This window comes from Danio aesculapii, chromosome 18 (assembly GCF_903798145.1).
Source record: "Danio aesculapii chromosome 18, fDanAes4.1, whole genome shotgun sequence".
Lineage (NCBI taxonomy): Eukaryota > Metazoa > Chordata > Actinopteri > Cypriniformes > Danionidae > Danio > Danio aesculapii.
This window is the reverse complement of record NC_079452.1, coordinates 16,307,940-16,326,541: the sequence shown is the minus strand read 5'-3', so window position 1 is coordinate 16,326,541 and position 18,602 is coordinate 16,307,940. Positions and strand designations below refer to the sequence as shown.

At 36.8% G+C, this 18,602-nt stretch overlaps 1 protein-coding gene across 2 annotated transcripts in view; it reads right to left on the bottom strand.

Moving 5' to 3' along the window:
- The window catches only part of glb1l2 (galactosidase beta 1 like 2), a 30,119-nt gene extending 13,644 nt beyond the window's left edge, over positions 1-16,475 (bottom strand). Inside the window, exons 1-9 of one of the 2 annotated variants that reach the window (XM_056478658.1) lie at positions 16,403-16,475; positions 9,950-10,116; positions 9,043-9,111; positions 6,312-6,407; positions 5,315-5,423; positions 5,135-5,227; positions 4,422-4,503; positions 3,000-3,064; positions 471-555 (exon numbers count right to left, since the gene is read on the bottom strand). In XM_056478658.1, coding sequence (XP_056334633.1) covers positions 471-555; positions 3,000-3,064; positions 4,422-4,503; positions 5,135-5,227; positions 5,315-5,423; positions 6,312-6,407; positions 9,043-9,111; positions 9,950-10,113 — 763 coding nt within the window. In that variant the 5' untranslated portion in view covers positions 10,114-10,116; positions 16,403-16,475. Of the gene's footprint in view, positions 1-470; positions 556-2,999; positions 3,065-4,421; positions 4,504-5,134; positions 5,228-5,314; positions 5,424-6,311; positions 6,408-9,042; positions 9,112-9,949; positions 10,117-12,997; positions 13,124-16,402 lie in introns of those variants that run through there. The other variant, XM_056478657.1, reaches the window with a different exon arrangement.
- Between the last annotated feature and the right edge of the window lie 2,127 nt (positions 16,476-18,602).

Here is an 18,602-nt window from a genome sequence, read left to right as displayed (position 1 = left end):
TGAGGGAGGTGTCGCGGACGCCACCCTCATGGACGCGCCAGCCCTGTATGGATGGTAGGGTCGTAATTTAAAATAAACAAACTCTTTGCAACTTAGTACCGAGTGAGCATCAGTTTAACACCACAACTGACAGTAATGCAGCTGACAATAAACATCCCTCTATGACCTTACTCTGTAAAAAATGGTCATGATTGCAATGGTAAAAAAGCAAAATGTAAAATGCTACAGTAAAAATACGTAACCTGATGAACAGTCTTTAATATATATGGTGAACAACAACACACAATATATATTTGGTGAGCAACACTTTTTTTTGTTAAAGGCACCCTAACCCTAAGTTCCAACATAGTAGCAGGCAAACCTCATAAAGTGGCCAATGAGAAGTTTATACATATGTATCCAATGTTTCATGCAAAAGAGAGGTAGACTTGTATATCCAGATGCCTATTTTCCTGAAGCTGATCCTTTACCTTGTGCGGAGAAAACATGATGCAGTTCTCCCCAGACATCAAACCAGCCAGACCAATACTCCATCACCATCAGCGGCTTCTGTGGCTGCAGAACAGAAAATGCTCTCACGGTCAAAAAACAAGCCTGTGCCGGGGTCAATCCTCTTTTGGTTTTTCTAAACTACTATGAGGATTTGCATATGCATTTGTAGCAGGTAATCTTTCTGCAGCCCAGACTCATTGGAAATACACGCCTCAGCCTAATGTTAAATGTAAAATACGTTGCTACAGGCACAGGTATGTGTCATTGCATGTTTCAGATGATAAATCCACTAGAGGGTGCTTTTTATTTGATGTTGGCCCGGTGCCAGGATGGGGTGGAATTTCAAACGAGGCTCATTATTGCAACCCAGGCTCATTCTGAAAACGTAGTCCCGTGGACGTTTCTGGAGACTGCGAAATACATCGACGGGGGTACTACGGCTGCATTTCATTTTTTTAAGTGAACGCTGCGAGGCGGTGTGACGCCGTTCCTTTCGGCGCTTGCCGGCCGGCCGTTCGCCTCCGTGTGGAGGGCTTTCCCGCTGCAATCAGTTTGTCCGGTTAGCTCTTCGTGTACTTTGGCGGACTCGAGACGCAGAGAGGAGCTGACCACGACGACGACCGGGTTCGAGTCCGGGAAAGAGCGGTTCCAGAAATCAGGTAACAAAACAAAAACAAAATCCAAAAAATGAAGCGAACAAGTTCATCACAGGGTGAGACTGTGGTCAAAATCCGAAAACATGGTAAAATCAGACGAGGGCTTTTCTTTTTTTGGACGGCTTTTGTGAATCATTGTTGGTTGGGTTTAGGGACGGAGGAGGGTGGGTCAGCCGATTGGCCAGTCGCACGCTCAATCATTCTGTCATCCAGGCAGACAGGCGGAAGGTCGTTCAACAGCGGCCTCCAGCGGGTTTACGCAAGAACGGCGTGGGAAAAAGCGTGGACAGCGGCCTCTCGCGGATACGCGAAAAAATTTTTTCGCGGATTTTTGCGAATCCACTAGAGGGTGCTGTGTACAGATTTCTAATTTCTCTAGCGAGAGTCATTCGCACCTGCTTTTCTCACGTAAATCCAGCAGAGGCCACTGTCGACTGACTGACCAACCGATTAACTGACCCAATCACCCCCTTCCCTAAATCCAAGTGATATTGTTTTTAAAAGCACCGATTGACCCGCCCACTGCTTTCCCGAAACCCAACCGATAGTGTTTTTAAAAGCAATCCAGAAAAAGAAAAGCCCTCACCTGATTTTTACCACGTTTTCAGATTTTACCACATTCTCACCCTGTTATTTACTTGTTTATTTTACTTTTTTGGCTTCTGTTTTTGTCTTACCTGCTCTCTGGAACTGTTCTTCCCTGAACTAGAACCCCATCGTCGCGGTGAACTCCTCTCTGAACCTCAAGTCTGGTGACATATGCAGTGAGCTACTGGGCAAACTAAAAACAGCTGTAAAGCCGTCCACACAGAGGTAAGCGGTCAGCTGGTAGCGCCAAAAGAAAACAGAAGCCGTCAGCGGTGTCATACCGCCCCCATAGCGTTTGTTTTAAAGATAAAATGCAGCCATAAGTAGCTCTGGCTACATAATTAGCGCGGTCCAGAAATGTATACAAGGTACGTTTTCACAGCAAATTTTAATCCCATATAGGGGCACTATATATGTATAGATCTAGTGACTGATTTGTTGACCCCCTTGTTCCTTTAATTTATTTATTCACCCATTTGTATTATAACTTTACTGCCCAAATGATTGACTAAATTCAGAAGTTATGCAATGCTATCGTGTCCCTCATCTCTAAGACATTATAGCTTCAACGCCAAATTTAAAGTGATTTAAATTCAATTTTATTCTCGATAAGTTTTTTATTCAGGTTTGTTTCATTTAACATAAATCTTTTAAAGACATTTATTTGTTGATTATATGTCCTTGCTAATAACATTGTCAATGATCAATGTCAAAGGTATGTTTTAGCATGTTTTTGGGCTTTCACAAAAATGTAGGCTGAAGTATGTACTTCCAATGAGCCGGTGTTGCACATGATTAACTAAAGATCAGCAAAAATCTATTCACTTGTATTTGTTTCATTCATTCATTCATTCATTCATCCATTCATTTTCCTTCGGCTTAGTTCCTTATTTATCAGGGGTCGCCACAGTGGAATGAACCGCCAACTATTCCAGCATATGTTTTACACAGCGGATGCCCTTCCAACCGCAACCTGGTACTGGGAAACCCCCATACCGACTCACATTCACACACACTAATACACTATGAATACACAAAAACAATTAATGACAGAAAACATTATTATGCAAATAAATATGGCATAATTTCCTTAATTATTAAGCCTAAATTTCATAATCACATATAATGTTCAGAAAGAATAGGAGCTTTTTTTTGGCCTTTAAAATATGTTTCATATTTAGTATATATGTGAACAACAAATACAGACACAGGCCTTTTAATGCTTTAGGAAAAATGTGAAAACATGCCACAATTATTACTGACCTGCAGTTCTGCCAAATGCTGTACATCACCGTAAGACAGTTTCTGTAGGTTCACGGTCTGTAAGACTTTTAGAAGAGGTGACACTCAATTAAATTTAATATGTGCTTTATTTAACTATATTACCGTTTAAAAGTTTGGGGTCATAGAGTTTATAATTGTACTGTTTGATTCAGGGGTGACGCGGTGGCGCAGTAGGTAGTCCTGTCGCCCCACAGCAAGAAGGTTGCTGGTTCAAGCCTCAGCTGGGTCAGTTGGCATTTCTGTGTGGAGTTTGCATGTTCTCCCTATGTTCGCGTGGGTTTCCTCTGGGTGCTCCGGTTTCCCCCACAGTCCAAAGACATGCTGTACAGGTGAATTGGGTAGACTAAATTGCCGGTAGTGTATGTGTGTGAATGAGAGTGTATGGATGTTTCCCAGAGATGGGTTGCAGCTAGAAGGGCATCCGCTGCTTAAAACATGTGCTGGATAAGTTGGCGGTTCATTCCGCTGTGGCGACCCCGTAATAATAAAGGGACTGAGCCAAAGAGAAAATTAATGACTGAATGATTTTTGATTCAAAGAGAATTCATTAAAATATGAACTAATTTTGTTTTCTGCTACTAGATTGGAACAACTGATATCTTACTGATTCTTTATATTTGCTACTGTAACTCTAATATACATCAATAAAAACAGAGTTAAAGTAAAAGATTTGGGTCATTTATTTTCATTTATTCATTCATTTTCCTTTGTCTTAGTCCCTTTATTTATCAGGGATCACCACAGCGGAATGAAACACTAACTATTCCAGCATATGTTTTACGCAGCGACCCAGTACTGGAAAATACCCATAAACTCGCATTCACACACATACACAACAGCCAATTTAGTTAATTCAATTCACATATAGCGGAAGTCTTTAGACTGTGAGGGAAACCAAAGCACCTGGAGGGAAACCCACACGAACATGGGGAGAACATGCAAACTCCACACAGAAATGCCAACTGACCCAGCTTGGCCTTGAACCAGCAACCTTCTTGCTGTGAGGCAACAGTGCTAACCACTAAACCACCCTGCCACCCGTCTATTATTTTCATTTTCAAAAAGTAAATCCAATAATGTAGCAAAGATGCAATAATTTGATCAAAGATGACTCTTTTTATTCTCAAATGAATGCATCATTTAGCTGTTTTCTATTCATTAAAAAGAATCATGGATAAATGTATTATATAAATTGTTTAGGCAAATTAAATGCGGCCTTGGCTACGATAAGAGAAATCTTTCCAAAATATATATGTAAAAATCTAAAACTTTTAAATAGCCTAATGACATGATTTGCAAAACACCATCATAACCATATTCCTCCAGTTAATAATATCAAAAAATGAGCAGCACATTATTAACAAACAATAGGTAGACTAAAAAAGACTGGATTTATGATACCTCCATCCACGCCTCCACATTTTAACCCTTCCCGGTTGTCTGATGTCATGAGAAGCTCTGAGATTCCCCGGGACAATAATGCCTAATTATTTAGAAAGCAAACTGTGTAGGCATAAGAGAATATACAGTTGAAGTCAGAATTATTAGCCCCCCTGGTTATTTTTTTCCCCAATTTCTGTTCAACGGAAAGAAGTTATTTTTTTCAATACATTTCTAAACATACTAGTTTTAATAACTCATTTCTAATAACTGATTTATTTTATCTTTGCCATGATGACTAAATAATATTTGACTAGATATTCTTCAAGACACTTCCCTACAGCTTAAAGTGACATTTAAAGGCTTAACTAGGTTAATTAGGTTAACTAGGCAGGTTAGGGTAATTAGGCAAGTTATTGTATAACGATGGTTTGTTCTGTAGACTATCGAAAAAGAATATAGCTTAAAGGGGCTAATAATTTTGACCTTAAAATAGTTTTTATAAAATTAAAAACTGCTTTTATTCTAGCCAAAATAAAACAAATAAGACTTTCTCCAGAAGAAAAAATATTATCAGACATACTGTGAAAATTTCCTTGCTCTGTTAAACATCATTTGGGAAATATTTAAAAAAGAAAAAAAAAATCAATGGGGGGCTAATAATTCTGACTTCAACTGTAGTTAAGAAATAAAACATATAATAATTGTAATAATGATTTAATTTTCTTTCATACCTCTTTGATGAACGACAGGTACTGCTCATCCTTTGCATATGAACCATATTCATTCTCTACTTGAACTGCAATAATAGGGCCTCCTTTTTTATACTGCAGGGTGGGCAATGGAGAAAATGTAAAAACCAAAAAACAAGATCATAAAGATTGATAAAATCATCAAATCACAGAATAAGGCACCTGGAGTGGTGTGATTCTCGGAATGAGTTTATCAAAGTATGAGCTCACAGCACTTGTGAAACCCGAGTAAGTCGTCCTTAATTTCATTTTCTTATCCTGCAGCAGCCAGCTGACAAAAACAAGAGGAAAAAAGTATTAATAATGCTAAATAATTTGATATAAAGAAAGAATAGTTTACCTACAAAAAACTTCCTCAATTAACATTTAATCACAAGTGGTTCTAAACTTATTTACGATTTAATTATGACTATATTTATGAATAATTATGAGCAAAAAAAAAAACTATAGAAATCAATGGCTGTTTTTCCAGTGTTCTTCAATATACAGTTGAGGTTAGAATTATTAACCCTTCTGAATTATTGGCCCCTATATATTTTTCCCCAATTTCTGTTTAACGAAGAGAAGATTTCTTCAACGCATTTCTAAACATGATACTTTTAATAACTCATTTCTAATAACTCATTTCTTTTATCTTTGCCATGATGACAGTACATAATATTTTACTAGATATTATTCAATATCTTAGCTTAATAGCTTAAAGTGACATTTAAAGGCTTAACTAGGTTAATTAGGCAGGTTAGCGTAATTAGGTAAGTCATTGTATGATGACGGTTTGTTCTGTAGACTATCGAAAATAAATTTCGCTTAAGCGGGACTAATAATATTGACATTAAAATGGTTAAAAAACAAAACTGCTTTTATTCTAGCCAAAATAAAACAAATAAGACTTTCTCTAGAAGAACAAATATTATCAGACACACTGTGAAAATTTCCTTGCTCTGTTAAACATGATTTGAGAAATATTTGACAAATAAATTCACAGGAGGGTGAATAATTCGGACTTCAACTGTATATCTGGAACATATTTGGAAGACATGGAACATGTTAATAATGACAAAATTTAATTTCTGGGTGAACTATCCCTTTAAATACCAAAGCGAACAACAATAAATACATTTACATCAACAGAAAATATACACTTTTGTGAGGCACTAACCTTGGTAGACCACCCAAATCCCATTCTGCACAAATGTATGGCCCAGGACGCAGAATAACCCAGAGACCTAATTCAGCTGCAAGACGAATGTACGCCCTTTATACAAGCAAAAGAGTTTTAGATATTGATTAACAGCTACAAAATGACTTGATATGAAGAAAACAGCACACATACAGTATATTAATATAGAGATCCAACTTTCAAGCTAAACAATAGTCCAAAATATTGGAGACTGACACATTAAATAACCACATTCAATTCAAGTTTATACCATAACTTTATTAGTCGCTAATAACTTTAACTAATTAACTAGTAACGTATAACTTTTAACAGTAAAGTTAATATATACAAACACTTAACCTGCAGTTATATAGTATATATAGGTGATGTCTATGTGTAGATGTTCAATGAAGTGTATTAAGTACATGAGTTGTCCTTGAAATCTTAGATGGTTGGCACATGACACGTCCTAGTGTCCCATTTTGTAGGTTTATTTGTAAGACTTTTGTGTTTAATTCCTGTTTTGAAGTGTTTTTCCAATTTGTTTTTGTTGTCTTTCTCATATGAGTGTAATGTTTGTTTACTGTGCTTCTACAATTTTCATGAATTGCATTTTATTTCATTTCAAGGTTTTACAGACACTTTGGTAAACAAAATGTGTGGTGAGCAGGGGCAGGCTTAACCAACAAGCGAGGTAAGCAGCCACTTAGGGCCCCGGGCAATTAGGGGGCCTGAACAATGCGAAGAAGTCTATAATAATCATATACCTGTAGCTGTTTTATACATTTTCCATCATATGTTGTAAAATCTGTCTTTAACCATTAAGATTTTAACATTGTTACTTATTTTCAAAACCAGACGCCCCCATAAATAGTGAAACATTCCTTCCATACTGCACATGTAAATATTAAAATCTAATCACAAGTATGGCTAATTAACTGTACAGGGATGCGTTTCCCAAACAACGACGTAACTCGCGGCTGAACTGTCATAGTACGATGATGAAAACCCCTAGTTTCTCTGTCGCAGATCCATCGTTTGAACCACGTAAGTTTTAACGTAAAACTCCCATAATGATGCTCTAAACGAGGTGGAGTAACAACTTCTTTAGAGAAAAATCCCATAATTTATTTGTGCAAATTATATTTCATTTACACGCACACGTATTTAAAAAAAAAAAAAAATCCAATATTATTTTTGATATAAACATGCACTCGTTTTCCTTGACAAATATTATTGGAAATATCACATATTACATATTCTATACTAAAATATTAAATCACTTACAAAAGTTAACACGTATTCTAATATCATATAAATCATATACATAAATAAATAATGAGGTTATTTATTAGGAAATGAAAAAAAAACTTACATTAAAAATAATATTAATGATGATGATGACGATTATTATTATTATCAAGTAGGATATTGTTTATTTATTTATTTATTTTTTTGAGAAGTCTACTTTTACAATTTGACACATGCAAACCACTGCAGAAATGTTCTAACCAACAGGCCCATGTCATATACAGTACAGAAACTTAGTAAATAACCCACTATAAATTAACAGCATTAACGTATGCTATGTTTCTTGTTTTCAAAAGCTTTGGAGACGTAACAGAAATTCCGCTTTTAAATAATAGGTCAACTATAGCTTTCATCATGAGGCTGTGTTCAAAATGACATCAATGTTTTCAAAGTGCACTGCGAAGGGAGCGCAATAGTAGACATGAAGATTGCTAAAACTGAACTGTAAAAATACTTTGAAAGCAAATTACACCTAAGAGTGATGACTTTAATGCTTTTTTATTTTGAATCATTCCAAGTTTAAATGTTAGAATGTTATGAAATTAATAGGGCACAGGGGATAACTGGGAATAGAACACAGCCTGTTTCTAACTGCAGCTCCAGAGGTGTAGTGGCAAGTGCACAAGTTTGCGACGCAGTTTGTGAACGTTCGTTGGAATGACGGATTTAGGAAACGTCAAATCAACAAACTATGTTCGTAACGACAGAACTTGAGACCTTAGTTGGTTAACGATGGTTTTGGGAAACGCACCCCAGTTTGTGAACTTGTTTTTTATTTGTGAATTTATTCTATTTCATTTTACATAAAGAAGATAAAAATTCCACTTAAAATAAATTGTTAACATTCAGTTTACTTACAAAAAAAACAGAATCAACAGAGAAAACAATATCTATAGAGAAAGAGAGTGTTTTGAGTTTCAATGCTAATGCCCTATACCTGGAATTGCTTAGGGCCCCCAAATCAAATCAAATCAAAGTCAGTGCCACTGGTGGTAAGTGTATACACTTCTGAAAGCTTAAAAAAATGACCACTACTCAACAACATTACACAACATGGAAGAGCTAGGGTAAAATCTAAATCAGCTTTGAAGTTGTTTGTCTGAAAGAAAAAAAAATCATATACACCAAAAATGAATCAAGGGTGAGTGAATAATAGGGTAATATATGTATATTTGGGTGAACTATTATTTTAAGTCAACATAGCATGACTGTCTGTGTCAGACGGGTTGGTCTGAGTATTTCAGAAACTGCTGATCTACTTTGATTTTTACTAATAAACGTCTAGAAAGTGATTAGAAAAAGAGAAAACATCCAACAGCAGTTCTGCCTTTGATTCCAGAGGTCAGAAGCCAATTATTATTACTAGTATTTTCAGAAAGAGTAATAGTACATTAAATGAACATATAGAAACATCACTCACTCCAGATCCAGCTGATCCTGAAACACATAAACTCCTCTTTCCGGTTCATGAAGATTCCACGGCACATACCTGATGGACAGAATTAATATGAATAAAGTCATCTTAACACATTTAAAGGGGATCTATTATGCTCCTTGTAAAATAAGTCTCTGACGTCCCTAGAGTGTGTGTGCGTGCGTGTGTGTGTGTTAAGTTCCAGCTCAAAATACCACACAAATAATGTTTTATAACTCTTTAAAACTGCCCCTTTTAGGCTTTGATTCAAATTGTGCCATTTCGGTGACTGTCGCTTTAAATTCATATGAGATTGTGCTTTCCAAAAGAGGGAGGAGCTACAAATGCCTATGCTTCGGCTCTGATTCAAAACACAACTAATGTTATCTTTATGAGAAAAACTCAAAATACGGTGTGAAAATGTCTAATGGCAGACGACTGCATCTCACTTAGGGCTGTTTATGCTAATGAGGGAGAAATCATCACTAATGGGCGGGGCTTTCTCCCTCTGATAACATTCATAAAGGAGGAATGCCAATCAAAGTGTTTCTGCAGACAGTTTTTTTGAAGCGCGATTATAAAAAAAAATTGAATTAATTACATTTTACCTTTATAAGCTGGTTATATTCACACAATGGTGCCACACAGCTGTGTTTAAACCCCTTATAAAAGTGATTTTTGCATAATAGGTTACCTTTAAGGTGGCCCTAAAGTGGGTCTCTATCTGCTCAGAATTCAATGTTAAAATGCTATGGAATTACATTAAACAGTTTATGTAAATACACATTTTTGAACATTTATGCTGCTTCAGGTTTGGTTTCTGTGGTGGCTTTGGGGTATGATGATGCTTTTATATATAATATGGAGATTGTGAGTAATAAAATTGTCCTTTGAATGCATGTCTTGGTCTTACGTGGTGAGAGTGTTGAGACCACAGGCCTTCAGTTTCAGCAGCCGGTCTCTCCAGTGGGCCCTGGGCACCCGAAAATAGTGGATGGAGCCTCCCAAGATCCGAAATGGAGCTCCCGCTAAAGTGAAGTGGGTGGAGTCTGCCCTCAGTCCCTCCCTCTCTGACATCCTCTGTAAGAGCCACAAGATTAAAAACCATTCTCACACTGAATCTGAAGAAAAATGGCAATCAAATTTTGGTGCAATTAACTATTACACTGTAAAACCCAAGAGTAAACTTTATCAAATGAAATAAGTTTAGGTAACTCAAAATGTACTGAAAGTTAATTCTACTCAATTGAAAAGAGTTTTGAACTCAGTGATGAAGGTAATGAGTTCATTAAATACCTCATTACTTCAACTTAAATGGTGTAAGTTCACAGAACTCATATAGATTAGTTTTTGAACTCAAACGGTTTGAGTTGCCTTAACTTATTGGGTTTTACAGTACTCAGCTGGTTTGAGTCCTATTCATTTATTGTGTTATACTGTACTCAAATTGCTTCTTTACTCAAATGGATTAAGTTCACAGTACTAATTAGGATTACTTTTTGAACTTAAATGGTTTGTTTCAATCAGTTCCCTCAAATAGTTTGAGTTACCTTAACTTTCTGGGTGTACTAACAGTGTATTAGAATTGCTATTTTGTCATTGTATTTTATCCCAGTCTTATTTTAACTTTAGTCTTTTTTATTCGTTTATGTGGACAGTATTCATGTCTGCTATAATGTTGGCCTAAATGTTCATAGAGAATTATTATTATTAATAGTCTCTTGTGAAAAGAACCTCACTTAATTGTATGGCATATGCATTGGTGTTCTTTTAATCTTAAAAATCTACACTACCTGACAAAAGTCTTGTCGTCAATGCCAGTTGTAAGAGCAACAAATAATAGTGAATAATTTGACTTCTAGTGAATAATTTGGAAAAGTGGCAGAAAGTAGATTTTTCAGATGAATCATCTGTTGAACTGCATCCCAATCATCACAAATACTGAAGAAGACCTACTGGAACCCACATGGACCAAGTTTGGTGAAGGACAAGTCATGGTTTGGGGGTTACATTCAGTATGGGGGTGTGCGAGAGATCTGCAGAGGGGATGGCAACATCAACAGTCTGAGGAATCAAGACATTTGTGCTGCCCATTACATTACAAATCACAGGAGAGGGCAATTTTTTTAGCAGGATAGCGCTCCTTCTCATACTTCAGCCTCCACATCAAAGTTCCTGAAAGCAAAGATCAAGGTGCTCCAGGATCGGCCAGCCCAGTCACCACAAATGAACATTAGAGCATGTTGAGCATGTCTGGGGTAAGATGAAGGAGGAGGCATTGAAGATGAATCCAAAGGATCTTGATGAACAGGGAGTCCTGCAAGAACGCTTCCTTTGCCATTCCAGATGACTTTATTAATAAGTTATTTGAGTCATTGCAGAGATGTATGGATGCAGTCCTCCAAGCTTATGATGGAGTCAGACACAATATTCATTCTTTTTCCACTTGAGCATGACTTTATATTCTATACTGTACATTATTTCTGTTAAGTGTCAAGGCTTTTGTCTAAGCAAAGTCAGACCTTATTAAATAATTAGCAATAAAGGCATGATCATATTTAATTTTAGTAAAATAAGCATAAAAAAGGGTGACGCGGTGGCGCAGTGGGTAGCGCTGTCGCCTCACAGCAAGAAGGTCGCTGGTTTGAGCCTCGGCTGGGTCAGTTGCCATTTCTGTGTGGAGTTTGCATGTTCTCCCCATGTTCACGTGGGTTTCCTCCGGGTGCTCCGGTTTCCCCACAAACCCAAAGACATGCAGTACAGGTGAATTGGGTAAGCTAAATTGTCCGTAGTGTATTTGGTATGTGTGTAAAAGAGAATGTATGGGTGTTTCCCAGTGATAGGTTGCACCTGGAAGGGCATCCGCTGTGTAAAACATATGCTAGATAAGTTGGCAGTTCATTCAGCTGTGGTGACCCCCGATTAATAAAGGGACTAAGCCGAAAAGATAATGAATGAATGAAGCATAAAAAAGCTTAATCTGGGCCTTTGCCTTTCATATAAGCCACTTCTGATACCAAATGAGCAACTAGAAGTCAAGTTATTTTTTGATTTTCCTAAAACTTGGATAGGCGACAAGACTTTTGTCAGGTAGTGTAGTATATTGAAAAATCTGTACTTGTATCAGGGGTGCCCACACTCGATCCTGGAGGGCCTGTGTCCTGCAAAGTTTAGTTCCAGCCCCAATCAGACACACCTGGGTTGGCTAATCAAGCTCTTACTAGGTTTTCTAGAAACATCCATGTAAGTGTGTTGAGACAAGTTGGAGCTCAAATCTGCAGAACACTGGCCCTCCAGGACCAGGTTTGGACACCTCTGTTGTAGATCATACAATATTCGGAAATATTCAGACTGTTTTGATACCATTTCAATTTCTAACATTAAAGTATTTTTTTATAATATCAAATTCTTTATACTGTAAAATACATTTTAAATCATATTTAAACAATAATTTAGCATTCTTAGAATCAACACACTCACTAACTTACTAAAGCACATGAAGCATACCTGACTATAATTTTAACTGTGATGTATAATTTGATAACACACAAAGTTAATACATTTTAAATGTACTAAACCGAGTCAAATGTGTATTTATAAATATACTTAATTGCATGACAAGTTCAGCAGAAAGTATATTTCATCAGTAAACATCAACCCTATTTCAAAGATTTCACAATAATTCATCATTTCATTATCTTAATTATGGAATGTAATTTAAAGATGGACTTACTAAGTGAGTCAAAATGCACTCTAATGTTAATACTAATGATAATTTTCACATTATCTACACACATTATATATTATGTCTGCACAATTATATAAAAGCGTCTTCACAATGGTTAACAGTAATGTTATTCAAACACTGAGCAAAAATCAAACCGGTCTAATTAAAAAAAGCTTCGAAATCTATAACAACATATATTTATAAATGATATATTAGTCAAACAATGAGTCTTACCTTACATATAAAAGAGTCAAACACAATTAGACTGGCAGCGGATAAGAGAGGAGCACTAACTGAAGCTGTGCCTGCTGTACCAGCTGGACCAAAGTCTAAATGAATAAAGCAATTTCCAGAAAACATTGATACAAAGAGGACAATGACAGCTTTGTTTTGAGACGCAAACAAACAGTCTGCTGTGTGATAGAGCTTTAAAGTGGAGGACTTAATACAGGGATATAGAGATATATATTATTAGCCATTAACATACAGTGCATCCGGAAAGTTCAATTCAATTCAATTCAATTCACCTTTATTTGTATAGCGCTTATACAATGTAGATTGTGTCAAAGCAGCTTCACATAAAAGGTCACAGTAAATAGGAACAGTGTAGTTCAGTTTGTAGTGTTTAAGTTCAGTTCAGTTGAGCTCAGTTCAGTGTGGTTTAATAATCACTACTGAGAGTCCAAATACTGAAGAGCAAATCCAACGATGCGCAGCTCTACAGATCCTGAACCATGCAAGCCAGTGGCGACAGCGGAGAGGGAAAAAAACTTCACTAAAGGCGGAAGTGAAGAAAAAAAACCTTGAGAGAAACCAGGCTCAGTTGGGCACGACCATTTTAATTTCTCCGCTGGCCAAACGTCTTGTGCAGAGCTGCAGTCTCAGTGGCGGAGGCTGGAAGCTGGCCTCAGCGAAGACTCGTCTGTCTCTGGAGCGTCACAGGAATCAGTCTCATGTTCTCCACTTCTCCATGACCACCACAGTAGCTGCTCAGGATACGGCCTGGTCCAGGATATGGAAACCTTGGGATCATCTCGTCGTTGGTCTTGGATCGAGTCAGTGACTCTGCATAGTCTGAGGGCCTCGGGAAGAGTATCCCCAGGTGGAAATGGAGAATAAAGAAAATAAAAGTATTCATAGCGCTTCACTTTTTCCACATTTTTTTATTTTACAGCCTTATTCCAAAGTGGATTAAATTTGTTTCTTTCCTCAAAATTCTACACACAATACCCCATAATGACAATGTGAAAAAAGAGTTTTTGAAATTGTTGCAAATTTATTAAAATAAAAACCCTGAAAAATCACATGTACATAAGTATTCACAGCCTTTGCTCAATACTTTGTTGATGCACCTTTGGCAGCAATTACAGCCTCAAGTCCCATTCCTCTTTGCAGTACCTCTCAAGCTCTATCAGATTGGATGGGAAGCGACGGTCTACAGCCATATTCAGATCTCTCCAGAGACGTTCAATAGGATTCAGATCTGGGCTCTGGTTGGGCCACTCAAGGACATTCACAGAGTTGTTGTAAAGTCACCCCATTGATATTTTGGCGGTATGCTTTGGGTCATTGTCCTGCTGGAATATGAACCGTTGCCCCAGTCTGAGGTCAAGAGCACTCTGAAGCAAGTTTTCATTTAGGATGTCACTGTACATTGCTGCATTCATCTTTCCCTCTATCCTGACTAGTCTTTCAGTTCCTGATGCTGAAAAACATCCCACAGCATGATGCTACCACCACCATGCTTCACTGTAGGGATGGTATTAGCCTGGTGATGAGCGGTGCCTGGTTTTCTCTAAGCGTAACACCTGTATTTCACTCCAAAGAGTTCAGTTTTAGTCTCATCACACCAGAGAATTTTGTTTCTTATTTTCTGAAAGTCCTTCAGATGCATTTTGGCAAATTCCAGGTGGGGAGTGGCTTCCGTCTGGCCACTCTACCATACAGGCCTGATTGGTGGATTGCTGCACAGATGGTTGTCCTTCTGTAAGGTTCTCCTCTCTCCACAGAAGAACACCTCCCTGACTAAAGGCCCTTCTCCCCCGATCACTCAGCTTAGATGGTCAACCAGCTCTAGGATGAGTCCTAGTGGTTCCAAACATCTTCCACTTACAGATGATGGACCTTTCAGAGCAGCAGAAATTGTTCTGTAACCTTCCCCAGCCTTGTGCCTCGAGGCAATCCTGTCTCGGAGGTCTACCGACAATTCCTTTGTCTTCATGATTGGTTTGTGCTTTGACATGCACTGTCAACCCTGGGAGCTTATATAGACAGGTGTATGCCTTTTCAAATCATGTCCAATCAACTGAATTTACCACGGGTGAACTCCAATTAAGCTGCTGAAACATCTCAAGAATGATCAGTGGAAACAGAATGTACCTGAGCTCAATTTAGAGCTTCACGGCAAAGGCTGTGAATACTGATGTACATGTGATTGTCAGGTTTTTTATTTTAATAAATTTGCTACAATTTCAAAAACTCTTTTTTCACATTGTCATTATGGGGTGTTGTGTGTAGAATTATGAGGAAATAAACTAATTTAATCAATTTTGAAATAAGGCTGTAACATAAAAAAATGTGGGAAAAGTGAAGCGCTTCGAATATTTTCCGGATGCACTGTAAGGTGTTTAATACTTAATGTTATTTCATTATTTTAATCCACTCTTATAGGGAAAAACAATCATTTTGGTGGATTTACCAAATACTGACATCATGTGGTGTAAAACCGTATCACATAGGAGGAGGGTAAAACTATCAAGATGTAAAACAAAACAAAAAATAATAAAAAAAAAAAGGCTTCCAATTACTTATTGTTAAAATGCCAACACCACAACTTTGCTGAAACAAAACAAAAAACAAAATAGAAACCATCACAGAGTTTATAATGGTTTTAATTTGGTTAAATATGGTTAAATATATTTTGGTTAATATAATGGTTTTAATACTGGAAATTGTATTGATATTAATGGAAACTGTAATGATCATTTGAGGTCTGTAATTATTGGCTTTTATTTGTGGCATGTTAAAAGGTAGATTTGGTTTTTATAACTGCACATTCATTCAGTGACTACTTGTGACATGCTCCCTATATTGTTTACTAAGGTATTTGTATGACATGGCATGCAAGTATGACTTGAAAACAACATTAGCAGTATTTAATTGACTGTGAACAATGTTGATAGTCAATGGCTGCTAATATGATTTTACCATTTAGAATTAGCATATTTTTGTGTTTATATTATTAAGAAGAAAGTCTGAATGTGTGAATATAAAGCTAACTTTACCTCAGTCATGTTAAAACCAGTAAATCTTGACAAAATTCGTCCAAATAACATTGGAAACCATTAACGTGGTGGTTATTTTGAATAGCAGTTGTTGGTTTATGTGTTTTTAATTTTGTATTTGTGGTGTAAACAATGAGAACTTCTGTGACGGTTTGTGACGGACAAGAAACACTGAATATAATGATCACTCACAATCTTCAATTAGATTTTTGAAAGAAGAAAACGCTTCTAAAGTTACTTAAAAAGTTAGCATGACAGAACAAACGTTAAAAAAGTAGGTTCAGACCATAGACTTACATCGATATTAACTTAAAAATAATCTATGAATAATTATTTTATGTATCAGCTGAAATACCCTTGATTTGGTTCGCCTAGCGCAGTTTTCCTCTCTGTGTTGACATGAGACGGTTCTCTGTTGACGTTTCTCTTTAAACAGGAAGTAGTTTTTTTGTGCTGGTCAGCGACACCTGCTGACACGACACAACAGCGGATATATGGATAATAGAAATATGTTATGTGTTGAATGAGTGTGCAGTCAGAAAAATAAGATATGAGATAAATGTGCAGCATGAGATCTGTTATCATGAGTCTTGTTCCAAAGAACTGTGATATTTTAGATGAAACCAGCCTGGAAGTGGCCAAAACCCCTCTAAAACCAGGCGGTCAACCAGCTAAAACCAGCCAACCAGGCTGGTTTAAGCTGTTTTTTTCGGTAGGGTAGTATTAAATAGTATAAAAACTATAGTGTTTTGAATCATACTGTACGTATTATAGCATTTACAACTCTTTGTTAATAAATTATACTGTAATATTTACTATAGTGAACAGATAAACTGTAATAAAAATATAGTATATTTTAGTTTTTACTGCAGTAAACTCTGGTTTATTGTAGCATAGTATAAAATATTGTTTTAGCATTTAGCAAAATATTGTTATAGTATTATGTCATTTGTCTACCCCTAATTGCTCCCTTGTTGTTGGAAGCAATAGCTGCCCACTGCTCTGAGTGTATGCAGAGTTTGTCTGTGTGTGTGTGTGGGTGTGGTTGTGTGTGCACTTAGATGAATTAAAAACAGAGGACCAATTTCGAGTAAGGGTAAAACTATACTTGACAAGGCTCACTTCACTTCGATCTACTCCTACTGTATATTAGTTGGTATTCATTAAAATGGAACTTTTTTCTCTTTGATTTTAGTAAACTAAATATTATTGTACAGGGTGATTCAAAAAGAATACCACAACTTTCGGGTTGATGTCACTTGAGTGTCTAGAGGGGGTCATATTGAACATCTATAAACTTGTTTTCTACAGAAAAAAAACTTGAAGTACTCATCACATTGATTAATTACACAAGGTTTCGTCATGTTTCTTTGATTAAATACAGATTTTCAAAGTTGTGGTATTCTTTTTGAATTACCCTGTATTATGAGCTAATGATGAGTTAAGGCATGCGGTAATCATGAACTAACTTTAAACACAACATGAATTCATGTGTGAATAATGAATACCTAAATTACTTGATAATGAACACTTTCAGCTAAATGTAACTAACATGAACTCATGACCTGTTAACGTATCTTTATGTCATTACTTTACTTGAAGGGGCACATTAGCATTAACTTAATCTTAACTACTCATGAACGGTTTAAACCAACATAGGCTCATTCTGAACACTTAGCCTTATATACATTTCTAGAGATCTCAAATAATGTAGCCAGAAGAACGCATGCCTGCATTTCGCCTTAATAACAAACACTACGGGCCGGTAAGACTGCCTTTCTTTTTGCGCTTACCAGCTGACCGCTTACCTCCATACTGACGGCTTTCCCACTGTTACCAGTTTGTCCAGTGGCTCGCCATGTATGTTGGTAAACTTGGGACACGGATTGGAATTGATAGCGACGACGGGGTTCGAGTCCAGAGAAGAACGGTTCCAGAAAGCAGGTAAGACAAAACAAAGGCCAAAAAATAAAAATAAACTAGTAAATAACAGGGTGAAAATGTGGTAAAATCTGAAAATACTGCAGAAAAACGTACCTCCTGGGACATATTTGCCGCTCTCCAGAAATGTATTTAGGGGTACATATTCAGAAGGAGCCTGGGTTGTTTGATACTGTGGGGAAGAATTTCCACAATATTGAAAGTATGCAAATGAAGCCATATAATGCTTATACCCAGTATCGCCAGTATTGATACTAACCAAAATGAAGACTGAATCATTTTAAATAATTTTGTATTGATATATTTATCATTAACCTTTCTATCAATATTTTTAACAACACATACCAAAGACAATAAAAAACACAACACATGTCACTGGTATAGTTTTGAATTGGGAAAAGTGCAACGGTTAATATGGCGAATGAAGCCCCGCCTACTAGTACAGGAGCCAATCATTGATGGCTATGGACTGATGGAGAAGCTTGGACTAGTGGTGTGTCTTTACGACAGTTTGGTGGTCAACAAACACACTGGAATCTCAGTGAACGTAAGAAATATATCCAGATAAAGCTTGAAATCTGTACTTTTAAATGAATCAGGTGCACTTGAAAACA